The sequence below is a fragment of the Rhopalosiphum maidis genome, chromosome 2, assembly GCF_003676215.2.
Source record: "Rhopalosiphum maidis isolate BTI-1 chromosome 2, ASM367621v3, whole genome shotgun sequence".
Classification (NCBI taxonomy): domain Eukaryota; kingdom Metazoa; phylum Arthropoda; class Insecta; order Hemiptera; family Aphididae; genus Rhopalosiphum; species Rhopalosiphum maidis.
Genome location: NC_040878.1, coordinates 26,007,095 through 26,026,218, shown reverse-complemented (window position 1 = coordinate 26,026,218; position 19,124 = coordinate 26,007,095). Strand labels below are relative to the sequence as shown.

The window sequence follows — 19,124 nt, the reverse complement described above, 5'->3', positions numbered from 1 at the left end:
ATGCACTAATAAATCATTGAATTCAAATTTAGCACATCTGTTAGTGACTCGTTTGACACATCATTATGTGCAGCAAAGTATGCACTAGGCGCACCAGTGCACCACTTAACACTTTCCTATACCTTATTTTCTAATATTTTTTTTTTTATTCATTTCTTTATTTACAACATACATCAGTAGAATCAATTATGTAGAATTATTAGCTAATAGCTTAAATATTAAGAGTGAATTGGCCTATTATCAAAATTAAATTTAAGAACATACCCAATCTGTGGTTATAAGAGTTAGGTTTTATCGATATTTTAATTTTTAAGCTATGTACAAGCATTTTTAACTTGTAATATTTATAATAGGTACTCAAATCTTGTTTAAAAATGAAAAACATCAAAAGAAATAACTCTTAAACACAAATTATATCCTTAACTTAAAATTTGATACTAGATTAATTCACTCTAATATTTAAGCTAAAACACATAATTGATTCTATACTGTACGCAAATTTTGCTATGTTGTATGTTTGTAAGATGGAGACATCACATGTAGGTTTAGCGTATTCTTGTCATCCAACAATGACATCACTCACGGTTGATTTTTATTTTATATATAATTTTTTACCAATAAAATGAGTGCATGCGTATGCTGAGATGGGGAGGGGGGGTAAAGAAAGCCAAGACATCGTTTTCGTTTGGGCAGTGGGCAGGTTTCCAGGAATGGAAAATACTAAGATTTTTTATTACATAGTGGGTTAATGTTATAGGTAAGATGGTTGTGTAAGTATTGGTAATGTAGACACCTACCGACCTATTCTATGTTTTGAAACGTTTGGATTTTTTTGTATTCCCCTATTACTGAACTAAGCTAGCATATATCATACTGATTTAATTAGAGATTTATAATTAAACATTTTAGAGTTGATATTAGTGTTTTTATTTTTATTAATAAATATTTTGAGTAGACGTAATTGGTAATATACCTAGATTGAGTCATTTAGATTTAATAAGCTGGATTCAGATTAATGTACGGTCTAAGATTAGTCCAAAATATTTAATTGTTTGAGAGTAAATGTGGTAAGTATGGATAGATTTAGATTGATTGATTTTTAGCTTCCATTTTATATACTGATAATCGATAAGAGTAAGGTAATTTTAAAAATGACGAGAAGCGACGATAATGAGGTCGAGATTTAAGGAAATTATATAGCATATATGTCTTGTCAACAGCCTAATCAGTAGGTAATCGGCGACCAGGGTGTGTGGTGTCGGTGTGATGAGTTGATCAAAAGATATTATTATATAGAGTAGGGATGGCCGGATGGGCAACTCATCAATATTACCATGAAACCATTTTAACTGATTTCTCCTATAAATCGGAATTTATAGGTAATTAGTCTACTATAATTTGACAGTAAATTAACAAGTAAATCGTATATAGCTGTACATGTAGGGGAGGGTCGAAAGTAAAAAATCCACTATAACTATTTAGCTAAAAACAATCGAGAAAAAAAAATCAAGAGAAACGAGAGTTGTAGGTATAAAATTAGAGTTATAATAGGAGTTGTACACGGTAATACACAAGCTCGATTTTGTTTTTTTTTAATTCAAAAATGAATAACTGTATAGGTTTGAAGTTTTCATCAAATATTTATATTAGCATTTTTTAAAAATATTTCGACTCTATTTGTGCTTTCTGTGGATACTTAAAATTTTGTACTTTTTTAGTATTTTCTTTTTATTATTTGTAAGCGAGAACCCTTGAAAATTGAATACAAATCAAGCTTAAAGTGGGGAAAAAATTCCAGGGGAACTAATGTCTCCATAAAGTTTAAGCATTCCATATATCATTTTATATATTATGTCTAATGTAGTATAAAATATTAATATGTAATATATAAACCAGTGGTTTTAAACCTTTTTAACAATACGGCACACTATATCTTCTACAAAATTTTCGTGGCACACCAATCCATATAATATGTAAAGCATATTTTATACATATATATAGGTACATTGTATTGCAGTACACTTATTACACCACTTCAAGGGCACTCGTGGCACATCGGTTGAAAACCATTGATATAAACAGTGATTGTGAAACATACTCATCCCACTTTTATTCCTGAATAATATTTTATAAACAATTTAAATCACAAATAATACTATATTTTTAAGAAAAACGAATATTTGTATACAAATTTAATATTTTGAAAGAAAATATTAAGTTGTGAGTATTGGTTGTCTTTTAAGAAAACTAAAGAAATCAACCAGACAAAAAGTATTTATATCATAAAAATGTAGTGTTTTTAGTACTTTAAATTGTAAAATAAAAATTCAAATTATACGCATGGCAGGGTGAACCATACATTCACACTTTGACTTTACATTATTTAATAAAGAGCTATTAGAAAATGAAAACAATCATAATATTTAAATAGGAACATAAATTGTATTTTCTTTAATAAATGTTTACTTTAACAAATAACATGAATTCGTAAATAATTAAAACTTATGGTTTAGTTTCAATGGAATTCTTAGTTATATTTACTAATTTTTGAATATAATTGATGCGTTCTCGTGTACCTTACGAATAATTTGTTAAAGAGGACGCTTTTTAACCTCCATTAGAGGTAAGGGGACTGAGTCTCCCTGCTTCTACCCTCACTTTAACGCCTCAATACAAGGCTCCACATAAGTTTTTCTTACAGTAAATAAAAACTAAGAAAAAATAAATACATCATTAAATGGTATATATCATAACATAGCTGATACGTGACTCCCTAATCAAAGTCAATGCTCCCCTCTAACTACCATCTCAGGGGCCACTACTGATTACTAAATATTATGTAAAATATAAATTTCTTTAAATAATTTTATTTAACATTAATATTATTGTTTTATTGAACATTTAGATAAGCAGGTCATGAGTCATGACACCAATGCTGTTTTAATCTTTTTTTTTTGGTTGACTAGAAATTACTGATGAACGTTGAGTGATAATAGTACATTAGAATAGTAAAACAGTCGGTTATTGAAGTACTTTTTGAAGAGTTAATAACAATGAACATTTTTAAATCATGGTAAAAGGGGAGTTATTAAAGACTTAGAATAAAGCTTTTGAGATTATAGGAGTTAGGTAATTATTTTATACACGTCATGTTTATATAATATGAATAAATAAATAGCATTTTATTTTTTATTTTATATAATTTTAGATGATAGAGCGAAAAATAATTTTAAAAAGAATTAACGTAATCATTTTTAAACTTTTTTTCATAACATACTTAGCATTTGCAAATGAAAACAATCTCTTTTCGATATTTTTTTTTATTTATTATGTATTATTTACTATAAGTAAGATACAATTTAATCAGTTTTTTAAATACTTTTCAGAGAATTGGATTATAATAAGGAGACTGATTTAGCTATATGAGGAAAAGTAGTTGATATGTTTTATGTTTTAAGATAGCTTATAATAGAATATTTACATAAAATAATGAAATAAAATATTCTGATCGTAATGTTGAATATTTGAGTAAAGAACATTCTGGTTTTACAAGGTAGATGTTTGATTACTTAGGCAGTAAATTTTTGGAGGAAATTTTTCAATAATCAGAATTTATTTCTAAATATCAAAAAATAAAATAAAATAATAACTTTCAAAATTGTATTACAATCAGATAATATAACAATAAATAGATCTTTTATAAATGATTATATATTTTTAAAAGTATTTTTAGATTATTAAAATGTTTTTACAGTCTTTAAAATTAAGTTATAATAATAAATAATACTTAAATAATTAAATGTAAATTATTATTATATTTATAAAAAATTAATTATTTAGGTAACTTATACCTATAATATTTAATTAATTTTTAATTTAATTAACAACAATATTTTACCACAAAAAATTATGTACATATATATTATCATTAGTTTTTTAATACTTTAATAGCACTACTTTTTCTGTTGTGTAGTTCAAACTCATAAGTGCTATCAGTTAATATAGGATCTAAATTTGAATCAGGAGTACTTAACGGTAATCTAGCTCTAATACCAAATGTAGTTGGACGTAATGTTGGATCTGGTGATAACATTAAGCACAACAAATCATACTAAAAAAAAAATAAAAATAAATAATAAACATTTTTAGTTGGTAAATACATTTTTATTTAATTTAAAAAGTATTTACTTACTTCATTTTTAAACGTTTTCAAAAATTGTGGAGGAAATATATAATTTCTAAGTTGAGTTAATGTTTGGTACCTTTCCATTTCAGTAGTAAAAGGATTGAGCAATTCAAAAAATATAACTCCAAGAGAATATATATCTACTTTATAATTATATGACTTTCCAGATATCTATAACATTTTTTTCAAAAAATAATAGGTATTCTTAAATATCTTTTACGTTATTTACCTGTTCTGGACTCATATACAATTGTGTACCAACACGATCAGTGTGTTGTTCATTTAACCATTTTTTTTTATTATCAAATAATGTCATCCCTTCGTCAGATTCTATCATTTCTGTAACTAAACCAAAATCACCAATTTTGATTTGGCCATCTAATGAGAAGAATATATTTGAAGGCTAAAATAAAATAAATCATAAAAAATTATTAAATTAATAATTACATTATAATATTATACAAATTAAAGTTTTTGATTTAAAATAAAAGGTATACTTTATTTTAACCACCATATCAAAATAAAATATTTTTAATTATTCCATTAAAATATTTAACTAAATAAATGTCTAAAAGTCTAAGTCTAAATAAAAATGAACTGGAAATATATCAAAATAGATAGAAATATAAAAATCTTAAAAATGGTATGGTAGGTAGTTGAATTAAAATTATTTGGTTAATTAAATAAATAGAAATTAATTTAATTTCTAAATAGTAAAATATTTCAACAATAAAATTCCTGAATAAATAAATACATATTAAATTATTATAATTCCTAACTTTGTGTAAAATTATAACCTTATTTAATAGTCAATAAATTTATGCATTTAATAAATTAAGCATGTAATAATTATTATTAATAAAAAATAACTATTGATCATACTTTTAAATCTCGATGTATTAATCCTTGCAAATGGACATATTCAACAGCTAGTATAATTTGACTAAAAATATTTAAAATATACTTCATGTCTCTATTTTTAGTATTATCTTTCAACCATTCCCTTAAACTATTTTTATGACAAAGTTGCATTTGTATGTACAAGTAATGTCTTGTTGTTTTTCGTTCACTATGGACATTACTTCTTGTATCACACTCAGATTTATATCTCCGTCGTTTACTACCTTTAGTTAAGTTGTCTGAACTTATATCTAATATGCAATCTTTTTTATTATTGTCAGTTGTTTGACTATCAAAAATAATAAAAGAGGAATCACTTTTATCATTATATGATCGTAATGCATGAGGGTTATTTAAAATGTCAGATAATTCTTCACTGCTTTCTGGAAATGTTATCATTGTTGACAAGCTTTTTGTACGAACATGATGCTTATTTGGACAAAGATTAGTAACTTGTTTTTCACTAGTTGTTATATTGCTACTCATGTCCATATCACTAAAAAATAAACATAATATTATAATCAAAATATTAATTTAAAACTATTTAATTAATTTAAAGTGTAAACTAGGCTTTTATAGTTTTATACACATATTTTAGTAGTAGGTATTTTATGTGGTACAAAATAGAAATGAAAAAAATATTTTATCTAGGTGTTAATAACACTATACAATTAATTTTCATTAAGAAATGTTGGTTTTCATTAATTTTTGGATCTGTATGCTACAAATACGGAATAAAAGTATGGATTACAATCTAGATTTAATTGATTGAGTAATTGATAAGTGTTATACCCATTAATGTCTAATAGTTATCATTAATGGGTATAATTTTAAGTTTTATGAAAAAGGTACTATTATCCATCAAAAATGCATTAATTGGGTACATACATTAAAAAACAAAAATTATAAGAATACTTTTTTGTTTACCAACTTATTTACAAACAGTGGAAAAATGATGATGATTATTTTTTATTTTATTTACCCAGAATTTTTTAACCAATCATCATCATGTTTTTCTTGCCAGCCACTAGGAGGTTCTTCAAGCCAAGTATTAAAATACCGAACAATATATTGATGATCCAACTTTGCTAATGCTTTAACCTCACGAAGTACACGATTTCTAGATTCTTCTCTAATATAAACAAATACAATTATAAAATTTTGTTGATACACATTATACATACAATATTGAGTATTTAGTATTTGTTATTAAATACTATAAGTTGAATTTGATAAAGTATTGTATAGTTTATTAAATATTATAGTAATTTTCAATTTTCTTACTGTGATGGTAAAGGTATCCTTTTAATAGCATAGTGGCAGTCATCTATTTTATTTCGAGCTTCAAATACTATTCCAAAACCTCCTTTTCCTAAACAGTGGATTGGTTCAAAATCTTGTAGATATCGTGATTTAAACTCTACTATTGGATGTAATTGTTTTTGAACAATACTATTTAATGACAATTCAACACCAGAGTCTTTACCACAATCAACTTTATTTTCAATTAGTTCTACAATTTTTTCATCATCTTCATTTTTTTTCTGGTATTAAAAATTACACAATTATTTATTTTAAGTATTTAAAAAATTCTGTATGTATTTTAAATAAATGGTTATCAAACTTACAGAATGATTGCGAATAAAAGTAATTATTCGAGCTATGCGAGATGGAATAAAGATGTTTATCAAAATGGCTGTTATAACACTTATAAATAATACTTCTTTCCACCAATACCACAGCGAAACAATAATTATTTCAACTGGCATATCAAGCCCTTCTTCATATTTAATAATACTTTCTTGATCGTTTTCAGTTTCATTTTCATTCTCAGTATTAAAACTTTTATATTTTTTTCCATCTGTTATTCTTTTGGTTTTTTTTGGTCCATTAAGATAATAACCATTACCTATGAGAAAAAAAAAATTAACTTGCTGAATATAATCAAAATCTAAAAATATTACCATTGATATACTCTGATGCATACAGTACTGATAAAGCTGTAGTTTTAGATACATCGTCAGTAGTCTGTACAGCTGAAGAACTTTTTGAAATGATTTGACCTTTTTAAGTAACAACAATTAAACAGTTAATACATATTTTCTTTCTAAAAATATGTTATAACTTTTTTTGTTATATTTTCAAATACAAATATAATTAATTCTTCTAATGATTTAAATTTGTTAAATATGTTGTTATCATTTTAAAATTAGATATTATTCATTACTTAACTTGGTTCTGGATTTTAATTTGAGTTAAAAGAACTTAATGTATAATTAGAAAACAAAATTGTTTTAATAAATTTGAAATACAGTGGATCCCGCCTAATGTGGGCATCCGCTTAATATAGGCAAAATGGTCTGGTTCCAATGCCAAATAATTAATACAACTAATTTCGGTGTTTATGGGCAATCGCTTAATGTGGGCAAACAGGGCTGGCCGTAACGTGTCCACTTTAAGCGGAATCCACTGTACATATCGAAAGTTAATTACAATTTAATCAAAATTAAGATAATATTTTTTTATTGTTTATATTTGTAGAATAAAACTATATACATTATAGTCATTATACACTACAAAATATTCTTGTCATAAAATCTGTTATTTTGAAATATTTATTTTTAAGTTCAATCAATGTTGATTGATTTTAAATCCATATTTTTTTAAAAATACGCTATTCTAGCTGCAGTTCTTTAAAATAGCGACATAGCACTTTTTTTATTCAATCTTTGACCTTTGGTAACTCCTAAATCCATTTGTCTTTGTTAAATTGTCCCCACTCCACAGTATGTAATAAACAATAATATCAGTAAAAACCTCAATTAATTATTGAGGTTCAAAGATTTACTTAGCTATACGCAGATCGCCTCAGGCAGTTATATAATTTTACAGAGACCGCACTGAGTGTCAGAGCCATTCAGAGCATTCAACTAATAAATAATCATATTATTCTTCTATGACTATATTTTATAATTATTGATAAACTATAACACTCGCCTTAGAAAGATAGCTTAGTCCCAAGGGGAGGGAGGGGAGCTAATGTCCGCATAGCCACCCCTTTAAACCTGCCACTGTTATCTTAATGGTATTTTATAGTATTATAGCCGCAATAGATAAAACCATGGACTAAGATTTATAATATCTACTATAGGTTAGTCCTGTGTCTAACTACAACCATTAGTTAAGTTTTAAAAAATTCTTAATGGGCTTACTACTTTATTGTAACTATTGTAGATAATATTTTTGTCAGTCTTTCACAGTGCGCATCAGATCAACATCATTTTATCGTTATATCATCGTTGTGTCTTGTGTGTTGAAATATTCGTAAAATATTGTGTTAATTTTCTTTAAATTGTTCTATTAATACAATTCAATATAGATGAACTTTAAAAGGAAAATAAATTTAACAATATTATATCTGATAAAATTAATAAAAAAAAACGTAAGTAGCGATTATAACTCATTTTTAATTGTAAGGCGAAGTGTAAAACGAAAAATACATCTGTAGAGTAGTTGGGAAATTATGCAATTCGAAATGCTATAGTTCATTATCATATGAAAATAATCAGTTATAATGGAAAAATTTAAATATAATTAGCATGATTAACTAATATTATTTGGAATTAATGTAAATCCTTAGTAATTTATGTTATAAACCTTGCAAAATATTTATTATTATGTATTCAAGTCAATTGCTGGTTAATAACATTTATATAAATTAAGCATAATTATAATAAATAGTTACATATTAAATGCCAAATTTGAGCAGAATAAAATTAATCAAATAAGTATGCATTAAAAAATGTAAATATTAAAAAAATAAAAATCTTATAATTTTAATAAATACATTTTAGAATACAATTATAACCTTATTTTATAAAAACACTTACCAGAAACTGGTATTGGTTTCCAAGGAATTCTAGATTTATCTACTTCATCCTCTTCAAGAAGAAGTGATTGTTGATATGAAGTTGGATTAATTGCAAATATTTTATCACTTTCTTGAATATACAACTGTATAAAGTACAATGAATATATACTAATAAAGTAACAATAGAACCTATATGGCTAATTATGATATTAATTTTAGATTACACAAAAATGTAATACATTGATTCATAATTGATTATATTAAACTTTAATCAATATATTTGTATAACCTTAAATTAATATCTAAAGATAAATAAAATTAAGAATTTATTAAGTTTATATAAATAATAATACTTGTTTTTTATGCATCCCAAGATACACTAAAGGATCTATAGAATTCATGTTATGATCTCGTTTAAATAAATCAATTGGTTCCACTTTCCCATGTTCAAATTTCCAGACATTTACAATGGGGGACTTTGACTAAAATTTAAATTTCAAATTAATATATATTAATTAAAAAATATAAGTAAAATACTTTGTGAGTCCAAATAACTTCTTGGGGCCTGTCGAATGCAACTGCTGTTATAACTCCTTTAGGTATGTTTATTTTAAAATCAAGTTTGACACTAGGATTTGTGGTATGACAATTATTATTTAAATCCATAATTACTTTTATGTCATGTAACCCAACACTAAAATTCCACCTAAAACATTTCAAAATATTAATTGTTCTAAATACAATTTTAGTATAAAATATCATAAATTAAGAATATAAGTTTTGTTTGTAAACCCACAATGTTAATTTGTTGTATTTGTTAACTCACATACATGGTGTCAAACATGAATCTTAAGTAAAATAAATATTTAATGCTTTAGTAGTTTAATTTGGAAAACAATAACTAAATATAATTTATGTATATAAGTATACATACATATTATACGTAAATTTTCTTATCTTTTTATTATATAGCAAATATAATTTTATGTGAGTGAATATTAAAAAAATGTTTTTATACCACTAATTCTTTAAATATTTATAATTGTATTTGAAAAGAAAATGTGTGTACTAAAATATTTTGATTAATTTTTGTACTATACCAGGAGTAAAAATTATATAGTGATTATATTTTTAATTAAATAATATTATATTTGTATAAACAATAATAATAATAATTATTAATTAATTAAATAAGGTTTATCTATATTTTCTAAATTTAAGAGGTATTATTATGTTTTTAATGCCTACCAATTTCTCAATGAAATAATAATACTATCTTTATTCTAATATTCTATAATTTATACTAACAACTGGTGTTAAAAGGTGTTAAGGAAAATCTATGGTCCCGTTTATAACCCTGACACCCAAGTGTGGGAGAGAAGGTCAAACGAACAGGTACAACAATTATATGGAAAAGGAAATATAGTACAATTTGTAAAAGACACAAGACTGGAGTGGGCTGGTCACGTATGGAGAGCGGATAACAGTATTGTCAAGAAGGTACTTATAAACTTATTGAACTTATTAAATACTTATTGAACAGAAAAGACCTCGCGGCAGACCGAAGCAGCGTTGGTTGGATGTAGTCAAAAGAGATATTCAGGAGTTAAGACCAGATTGGCATGGAGATCTAATGCATGCATATAATAGAGAAGAGTGTAAGAATTTTGTATTGGCAGCGCCTAAATGGTCTACAATGCTAAAAAAAAAAAACTACAACTAAAATAAAAAAAAAAAGGTTGTTTAAACCTTGTGCGGCTCCCAGGACATCATGGTTTTGTATTTTTTTGAAAAAATAACTCTTTCCTATGAAAAGGTTCCTGACCCCTGTATTATACAGACTTCATTGATACACAAGAGCTAACAGAAACAGAGCCGCTCAAAATATGGGCCGATTTAGAGTGTTTGGTCGTATATTTTTATTTTTATGATAAATTAGTACAAACATTGATAGAAAATATAATTGATTTGAACTATTTTAACCGTATAATAGCTGTAGCTTGTAATCAAACATTAGAAATTCTAAGACTCAGTACGCCGATATCTTACCAATCCAGCGCTGAATAGAAGTTAATTTGAAGAGAAAAAATATTATATTGAGATTCACAAAATTGTAATGAATTAGTTTTTAATTACAACTAAAACTCTACCTTTCTATTCCAGTACGAGGGTCTGATGCTCGAACAGTTTGTGTTTGTCTCTGTAAAATTAAAATATTTCCATCTATGCTTGTGAAACTATTACTTGTAATATTATTACACTGAGCCATGTCACATGTATATAATAATTGACCAGTACTCATATCAACACCATATGTTCGACTAATCTTTCCGCCTTTAATTTTAAACAAAAGTGTATAATTAAATTAATTCATTCATTAAAAACTCTTAAAAAAACATACCAGATATTAATAGATCATCATTGTATCGAAAAGATGACTTTAATAAAGAATCGACAGTAAATGGTATACGATCAAGATTTTCACCATCAAATTTGTACAAACTTCCACTCAAAGATGGAATCATTCGTACCCAATGACCATGGTTTGATAACTTCAAAAAAAAATGTTATAAATTAATAAAATATTACATTCAGGCATTTACAATTTTCATTGTTTTAGCAGAAATTATTTTAATCTACCTATATGACATAATGCATTACATGGTTCATTATCTAATACCTTATACATTAATGTATACATAATAAATCATTTTAGCTTGTTTATTAGCCCACTTTTTTTTCTTTTTTTTACCTCTAGTTGGTCAATGCTAGAAGATAACAATGCTCCTGGCTCAGTTGAAAATTCCCAAGCCTCTGTTCCACCTTCAGCAGTATTTAATGCTGTAAGTTTTCCATCCAAAGTACTTATGAATATAAACCTGTCATGCATAAAACATTTAGATTATTAAAAATTATGAACACTTTCTTCATTATTTACTTACTGTTTATTGACATCATGATTTCCTGGGCAAACTGGTTTGTCACAGAGGACAAACACAGTTTGAACTCCAAAAACTATAAACACTATTTTTAATAAATAATTTATTATGTTTAAATTCATTGTTTACGGAATACGTTATAAAGCTCGAGAGACATTATTCAAATAATTATAAAACCTAGTCACAGGCTCAGCTTAGTGTGTTTACAAGATACAAATATTATTGATAAAAATCATAATAATAATAACAAAACAAATAATAAATAATATTATGTAGTGATAAATGATAATAATAATTCTGAGCTATTACACATTTACAAACATACTATCATCGAGATAAAAAATATATAGGTAGTAGGAAACACGAATTAAGTAAATCTTAATTCGTGATAGGTGGTAGGAAGACATTAGGTACTCAATATTTTTCTACAATATATACAGATTAGAGTGCGACCAAGTTAATACTTAATGACCATCGGCCAGTTAATACGAGACAAAACTAGTTAATTACATTTACGTGCTACTGGTAATCGTCTTAACTTGGTTACACTATTCTGTCTATTCTCATCTCTCAATATAGACAGAAGAAATAAAATGCTATTCAATAGGTATCAAAGTGGATAATATTTACAATTTAGTCATACACGATCTGAGTATGAATCGTGGCTGTACCTGTATACAATTATGTAATATATAATAATAATAATATATTATGTATATACGTCACTGTGTGGGTAAGGCGCTGTCCAATTTGCGGATCCGGGGGGGGGAAGGGACTGGGTGCAAGTGCCACCCCCGTTAGAAAAAAATAATATATATTAACAAACATAAATTTTTATCATATTGTTTTTTCTTGTGGGGGGCTATATCTATATTATATAATTTTTCTTATAAAGTGCCCCGACCGTAAATACATACTGGATCCGCCCCTGGCGATGTCGCTATGTATGTGGGTTCAACTGTTTCAAGTATGGAATAGCCGAATAGAACATTTTCTGCGAGTTACCCGTTTTTACTCCCCGAATTAATATTGTGATGGAACTAGTAGAAATGTGGAATACATTAAAATTATGAACAATACGTTTTGAAATTATTATAAAAACCATTTTAAATCATTAATGACCAAAAACGTTCGATTATAAATTAGCATATAGTTAACATATTGAAATGCATACATCGCAAATTTTTGTGTTTGTGAAATATAATTTATAGAAAAAAAAAAGTAATAACGTTAGATAAAAGATAATACCTTTCCTCCGGTTACTATTACTTAAAATCAATTCTTTCCTAATTCTAAAACTATACTTAATAAACAAATATTAATATGCAATAATGGGTATAATACAATATATATGTAATAGACAAATCATTAAACCAATAATAAATTTAACTGTGTATGATATAGTAATATTTTTTTTGTAAATATTTAGATTAGACAGACAGCTATTGCAGCTGAACTATTACAATTAAAATGCTATATAATAGTACAAAAACTGAAATAAATAAATATTACTCATAAAATAATGTAGTATACATGTATTACTAAGGACCGCAGATTGGTCAGCTGATCCGCCTGATCCTATATAGCTATATATAATATTTAAAAAAATTCACACACAAGATACTAGACATATTATAATAGTTATTTTACAAATATGTAGGTATAATAATTAGGTACATCGTATATCGTACACCATACACCTTATAAAAAATACAATAAATTCCATGGCGTTTTTCACATATAATGTGAATGCATTAAAATAATTTAAAAAAATAAACTACAACTTAAAGACTTAAACTATTTACCATTGTACCAATAATACAATATAATTTAGTTCAATAAAGAAACCTAGAAATAAAATTACGATTTGCGCTGTCTTACAAATTTCAACATGACAACACTATACTGCATATAAAATATCGACAAAACGGGTAATATGTATATTGTATATTATGTGTAATGTACTAATGGGTATATTAGTGGTATGTTACTAATAATATTAGTAATTGTGTAATGTACTTATGTACTAACCTGGGTGTATGTTGTCGGCTGACGATAGTCGATGGCTTGGATTATAAGTGGTGAGCGGCGACACGTAAAGGGACTAAATAAAAGGAGAATCGTAAGTTCCTACACGAGAATAACAGGTAAAGAATTACATATATTAATTTCTACGTATATGATGTGTGCAAGTTCCTATACGGCGTAAGACAGGTACATACCTAAAAAAAAATAAACTATATTTTATATAATATTATAAGTTATCGAACTGATGATTCTGTATTAAAAAAATAAAAATATCATGAAGACATTAAACATTATATTTTTATACATTTTATATAATATTATAATTTATAACTATAAGTTATCAAACTGATAATGTGAAAATAATATCATTTAGAAGAATATAATAGTGTGGAGTAAGTGAAGAAATATTATAACCACATAATAAATAACTTATTATTATATTTAAATGTATGACAGTATTATATAATATAATTGATATTAGACTGATAACTTATAAATTATATATAATAAATATATACGCAGTGTAGGACCTTACTTTTAAGTAACTACGAGTATCATATAAATTAAGAATACAGTAAATAAGAATACTATACTTACTAGAACATAAACGAAGACTTCAATTTAACCTTAAGGCTGTAAGCCTATAAAATATGAGAATCTATAAAGATATTTTTTCTTATTAATAAGACATGACTACATATTATGTATATTACCTATATCTATAAATTATTATTTGATGTGTGATATTATGTAACCAACATAATATTAAATATATTAACGATTTTGTTTAAAAATAAGAATATGTATTATTGATTATAATTCAAAATATTCAAGATCCGCCCCTGGGTAGCCATAGTAATAATGATTAATAAAATAATTAATATTGTGTAGTACCTATAGCTAATAACGTCTGTATTTAAAGCTAAAATGATCAAATAAAAAACAATTTATATTTTAATTAAATATAAATATAATGATAATACATTATACGCGTATCGCATTACTCGGCTAGTCCGGCGCAGTGTACAGACAATTTGACTACATTTATGCAACACATTATGTCTAATTGAAGTGTTTCAACGTACTATTTTACAATATTTATCTTGACACTCGGTAAGTATTCCGTTAGCCGAGAACATAATAATAATTCATAGCTAAGCAGCTAGCTGAATGGATATTTCCAGTTGAAAGTCTTTTGAAGACGAATGTTATATGATAATGTTTTGTTTGAAGATTTAAACCGTACAGAAAATTATAGAAAATTACAACTTATTGCACAACTCGTAATATTGCAGACAGCAGTCGCCAGCCAGGAGGATACAATTATAATGTATACCTATAGCCTATAGGTAAGTCGGTAAGTGTGTAAAATGTAACAGGTATATGTTGTACATTTGTAATTTTTGTACATATATATAGTATAATAATGTATATTAATACATTACATAGATTATTATAAATGACTGACGAGTGTATTGGTTCACTCAAAACCATATTCGTCTTGGTATGTAATTTACATTGCCATCACGTTTATATACCGCTGGTTCGTGTGATGATGGTGGCGCATCAGTTTCGTTTTGAATACCTGCGGCCCGTTTAATTCACTATTGCCGGACGACGCATCACATCGAAATCGCGCGTACTCGCCGGTGCTAACGCTGGCCGGTCACCGTTTAATGGTCACATTTACATTGTCCCGTTGTGCATATTTTTATTGTTATCAATGACGTATTGACATTAATATCGTATAGCCCGCGACACGATGTCGGTGATTTCACCACAGTATTTCAATACATAATAAATATAATGTATTATATCGTCACCATAGCCACAGTCGGTGTGTGTGTATAAATATGGATCTCTTTCAGTACCATCGTGCCACCGCAACTAGAAGACATGCTGACATTGCATTCAAAGACATGCTGACCATTGGTTGCGCGTCTCGTAATCTCATATCACACGATTTTCGTTATTTTTTTTTTTTGCTTTTACGCAATATCTTCTTGTTGAAACGACTCCTACACCGACATCGTATTTTTGTACGATCGCAAAATACCATTCGCGATTTGGATCGACTGCTTTATCGGTGGCGGTATAAATATATTTATGCGTTCGGCCCGCGTAAACGTCGTACACCGGGACGTTTATATGTTGACGTGCGTCCAAGTGTACCACCGCTTCACGGCGATCTACGACTCCACGTCAAACGCTTTAGTACGTTTTTAACGTTTTTATCATTGTTGTCCGGCTTCTTCGCCAACTGTTTCCATCGGCACCCGCCAACTTTTCTACCGTTTGCCCGTCTAGTCTCGCTCTAACTGTGTATACCGCTACCGACGTTATCTACGACGTTTCGTGTCCGTCGCATTGTTACGTGACGATTAGTTATTATTGTCGAGCTCTCGTAATTCAGTGACGATCGCCACAACCGCTATATTGTTGCCGTCAAGGCAGCATCGTTGTCCACTCCGGTACCGCCGGCCACTGTATCGCCGTCGCCGTCGGACCGTGCGATTGTAAAAGGCGGGTGCCGTTCGGCTGGCCGTAGGGAGTCTGACGCGTCTGTAACCGAGCGCGCGACACCCGCGAACCCATCGCCAAGCCACGAGACTCCCGTCTCTCCTCTTTCTAATACCCCTGGTCTTGTGTTGCTGACGTCCCATCCGACGGCTTCAGCTAAGAACCACAATTGTACGTACGTCGTCGGTCCGTCAACTACTGTATCTTCTATCCTGTGAACTCGATTTCATTAATGTTGGCTGACGACATTCTATAATAATTATTCTTGTTCTTCATGTTTGACGTCTAAACTATGAATTGCAAATGAACTTGATTCGAGTTTCGTCTGATGCTGCGAATCCCAGACGACGAGTACAACGTTGTTTATTATTGGCCAGCTATACAGTACGTTCATCATTTTTTATCGGCCAGTATTAGAATTTAACGTCCTTTTTATTTTCCAAATTTTCCAACGGTTATTTTTATGTATAACACGTGGTACGTATACGGTAAACAGAATAAATTATATTTTAATATTTTAACGAGAGTTCGTATTTCAATGTGTATTATTATTTATTCTTTACTTGTTTTATACTTTTACGTGGTCTTTTATTATATTTAATTTTTCATCTTTCAATTTAACTACTACGGACATATTTTTCCAATGAAAATAATTTTAAAAATATGACCAGTGTTCGATTCGGTGATTAGAAATCGCAATCATGAATATTTATTAGTTCTTAAAGTATTATTACAAACACCCAAAGCTTTTCCAATAATACCATACAAAATTAAGACAAAACCCGTTGGGCGTTGGTAATGTAAATTATAAAATCTAGATACCATTATAGCTTATAGGTAAGTATACATTGTATATAATATGACTGCAAGAGATTCTAAATCATACGAAATCAGTAATTATAATGTGTTATGCGTATAATATATAGTATAGTATAGTCTGTTGATCGTACACGGAGACCACTCTTGAATAAGTAGGTAAAGGCATTAATTGATGACCTATATAATATTATTTAGTATATTATTCTTCTATTTAGGAATTCAATTTTCATATTTACATACTCAAAGACAAAAATTACATGTCAAATTGATTTACATCATGTTTACCTCTGGCATCATTTTTAATTTTCTATAACTTTTTTTAACACGCAATTTAGATATATTAGATGTGTATACATTTAATATTTATATATTAAATAAATAAATACAAAATTATATTATTAATTTGTTGCACTAAATACACCTAAAAATAATAAAGAAAAATCGAGATAACTTTATTTTTAATAAACAAACATAATTAATAAATAAATATAAGCAATAATGTTATCAATCATCAGTGACAACTGTTGAACTGATCAGTTACTCCAATTGAAGTCTCCATAGAATGCTGTAAGTGAATTTAACTTTCCATTATTAATATTCTGCTGGATTTCTACTTTTCCAAAGTTAGGTTCTAACCACAAAGACTGAAATTTCATGATATAAAGTTTAGTTTATACTTCAAATCATAATCATGCGTTTTACTTCTAATATAATTGTAGGTATTTTTCGGCATATGAAATGAAATGTTATAGTTGCAATAGTTTTAGTAAGATTAAAATTATCTAAACCTCCCTCAAAATGACCTTTGCACACAGACTTAAGACAATAGCTTTTATCAATTGAATATCCTGGTCCTCGCTATGGTGGTGACATGAATTGAACATTCGCTATTAACGTTGGGTAAATTAAAAAAAAGTCACCAAGACACCAACCATAAATTCAATGTTATCAGCAACACCAATATCACAGCAATACAGCATGGCGTGCTAATCTTAAATTTTCAAGATCAATATCAATTGCTATAACTAAACATACATGTAACAATGCGTGTAAAGTTACAGTATTCAAAAATAAATCCTTCACCGTAAAAACTTGCATGCAAGTTATTTTCAAAAAAGTGGTTTCTAGTAGCGCTAGGTTTCAAATATTTAAACATAGAGGGTGTCGGGATAAGGCCGACCTGAAAAAAGGTGCTCAGGACGAGATGTCTCGGACGGCTGGCTTAGGACGGTCCGCGAAGAGGCTCTCCGAACGAGATGTCTAGGGTGATGGATTTAGGTCGGCCCGAGAAGACCTCGCTGCTGTAATTTATATATATATTTTTTCTTTTAATGTTGTAAGGGGATAATGTGGGCTATTGGCTACTGAACCTAGAACCACTAGGACTAGGTAAATAATAGTATTATGATATAGAGGTGTGTTTGTCTGTAGAAAATAAATATCCCCCTTTCCCCTAACCCCCTCACGACCGACAAAACAAATAAGTTTCTGTATACATAAACCTCTTTCGAAATTGAAAATTATGATCCCGCCTAAAAAAATACACAGGTACAAAATTGGATTGTAAATTCCGCTCGGAAAAATAAATATTTTTAAACCAATTTTTATTAATATTAAATAATTATATATGACTTTTGTGATAATTTTGAATTAATATGTAAAATATATTTTCATTTAAATACTTATAATTAGGGCACGGATGTTATTTTTGTTTTTTTTTCTACTTTTTCAATTAATTGCTAAGTAAGTTTAAAATGCATGTCATGCAAGTACGAACTAAAATCTAAAAGTTTTAAGTGCAATTTTCTGTAATTTTGGATTTTATTGTAATTTATAGAATTTACATTATAATATGTAATAA

At 27.7% G+C, this 19,124-nt stretch overlaps 1 protein-coding gene and 1 pseudogene across 1 annotated transcript; both read right to left on the bottom strand.

Moving 5' to 3' along the window:
• Positions 1 to 3,867: 3,867 nt before the first annotated feature.
• Positions 3,868 to 12,098, bottom strand: LOC113551360 (eukaryotic translation initiation factor 2-alpha kinase). The gene is made up of 15 exons (XM_026953564.1): positions 11,900 to 12,098; positions 11,710 to 11,836; positions 11,359 to 11,509; positions 11,108 to 11,291; positions 9,495 to 9,663; positions 9,311 to 9,439; positions 8,977 to 9,100; positions 7,051 to 7,149; positions 6,715 to 6,995; positions 6,371 to 6,630; positions 6,069 to 6,218; positions 5,069 to 5,582; positions 4,416 to 4,589; positions 4,193 to 4,357; positions 3,868 to 4,111 (listed from the first exon to the last, which is right to left on the bottom strand). The coding sequence occupies exons 1-15, from the start codon at positions 12,016 to 12,018 to the stop codon at positions 3,929 to 3,931; spliced, it is 2,829 nt and encodes a 942-aa protein (XP_026809365.1). The 5' UTR covers positions 12,019 to 12,098; the 3' UTR covers positions 3,868 to 3,928.
• A 5,698-nt stretch (positions 12,099 to 17,796) lies between these two features.
• On the bottom strand, positions 17,797 to 18,181 carry LOC113552410 (annotated as a pseudogene).
• Between the last annotated feature and the right edge of the window lie 943 nt (positions 18,182 to 19,124).

Coding starts and splice junctions, on each gene's coding strand:
- LOC113551360 (XM_026953564.1), bottom strand. CDS start 12,018: ATGAATTTAAACATAATAAATTATTTATTAAAAATAGTGTTTATAGTT. Junction 11,837..11,899: donor AATCATGATGTCAATAAACA/GTAAGTAAATAA, acceptor TATGCATGACAG/GTTTATATTCATAAGTACTT. Junction 11,292..11,358: donor TGATGATCTATTAATATCTG/GTATGTTTTTTT, acceptor TTAAAATTAAAG/GCGGAAAGATTAGTCGAACA.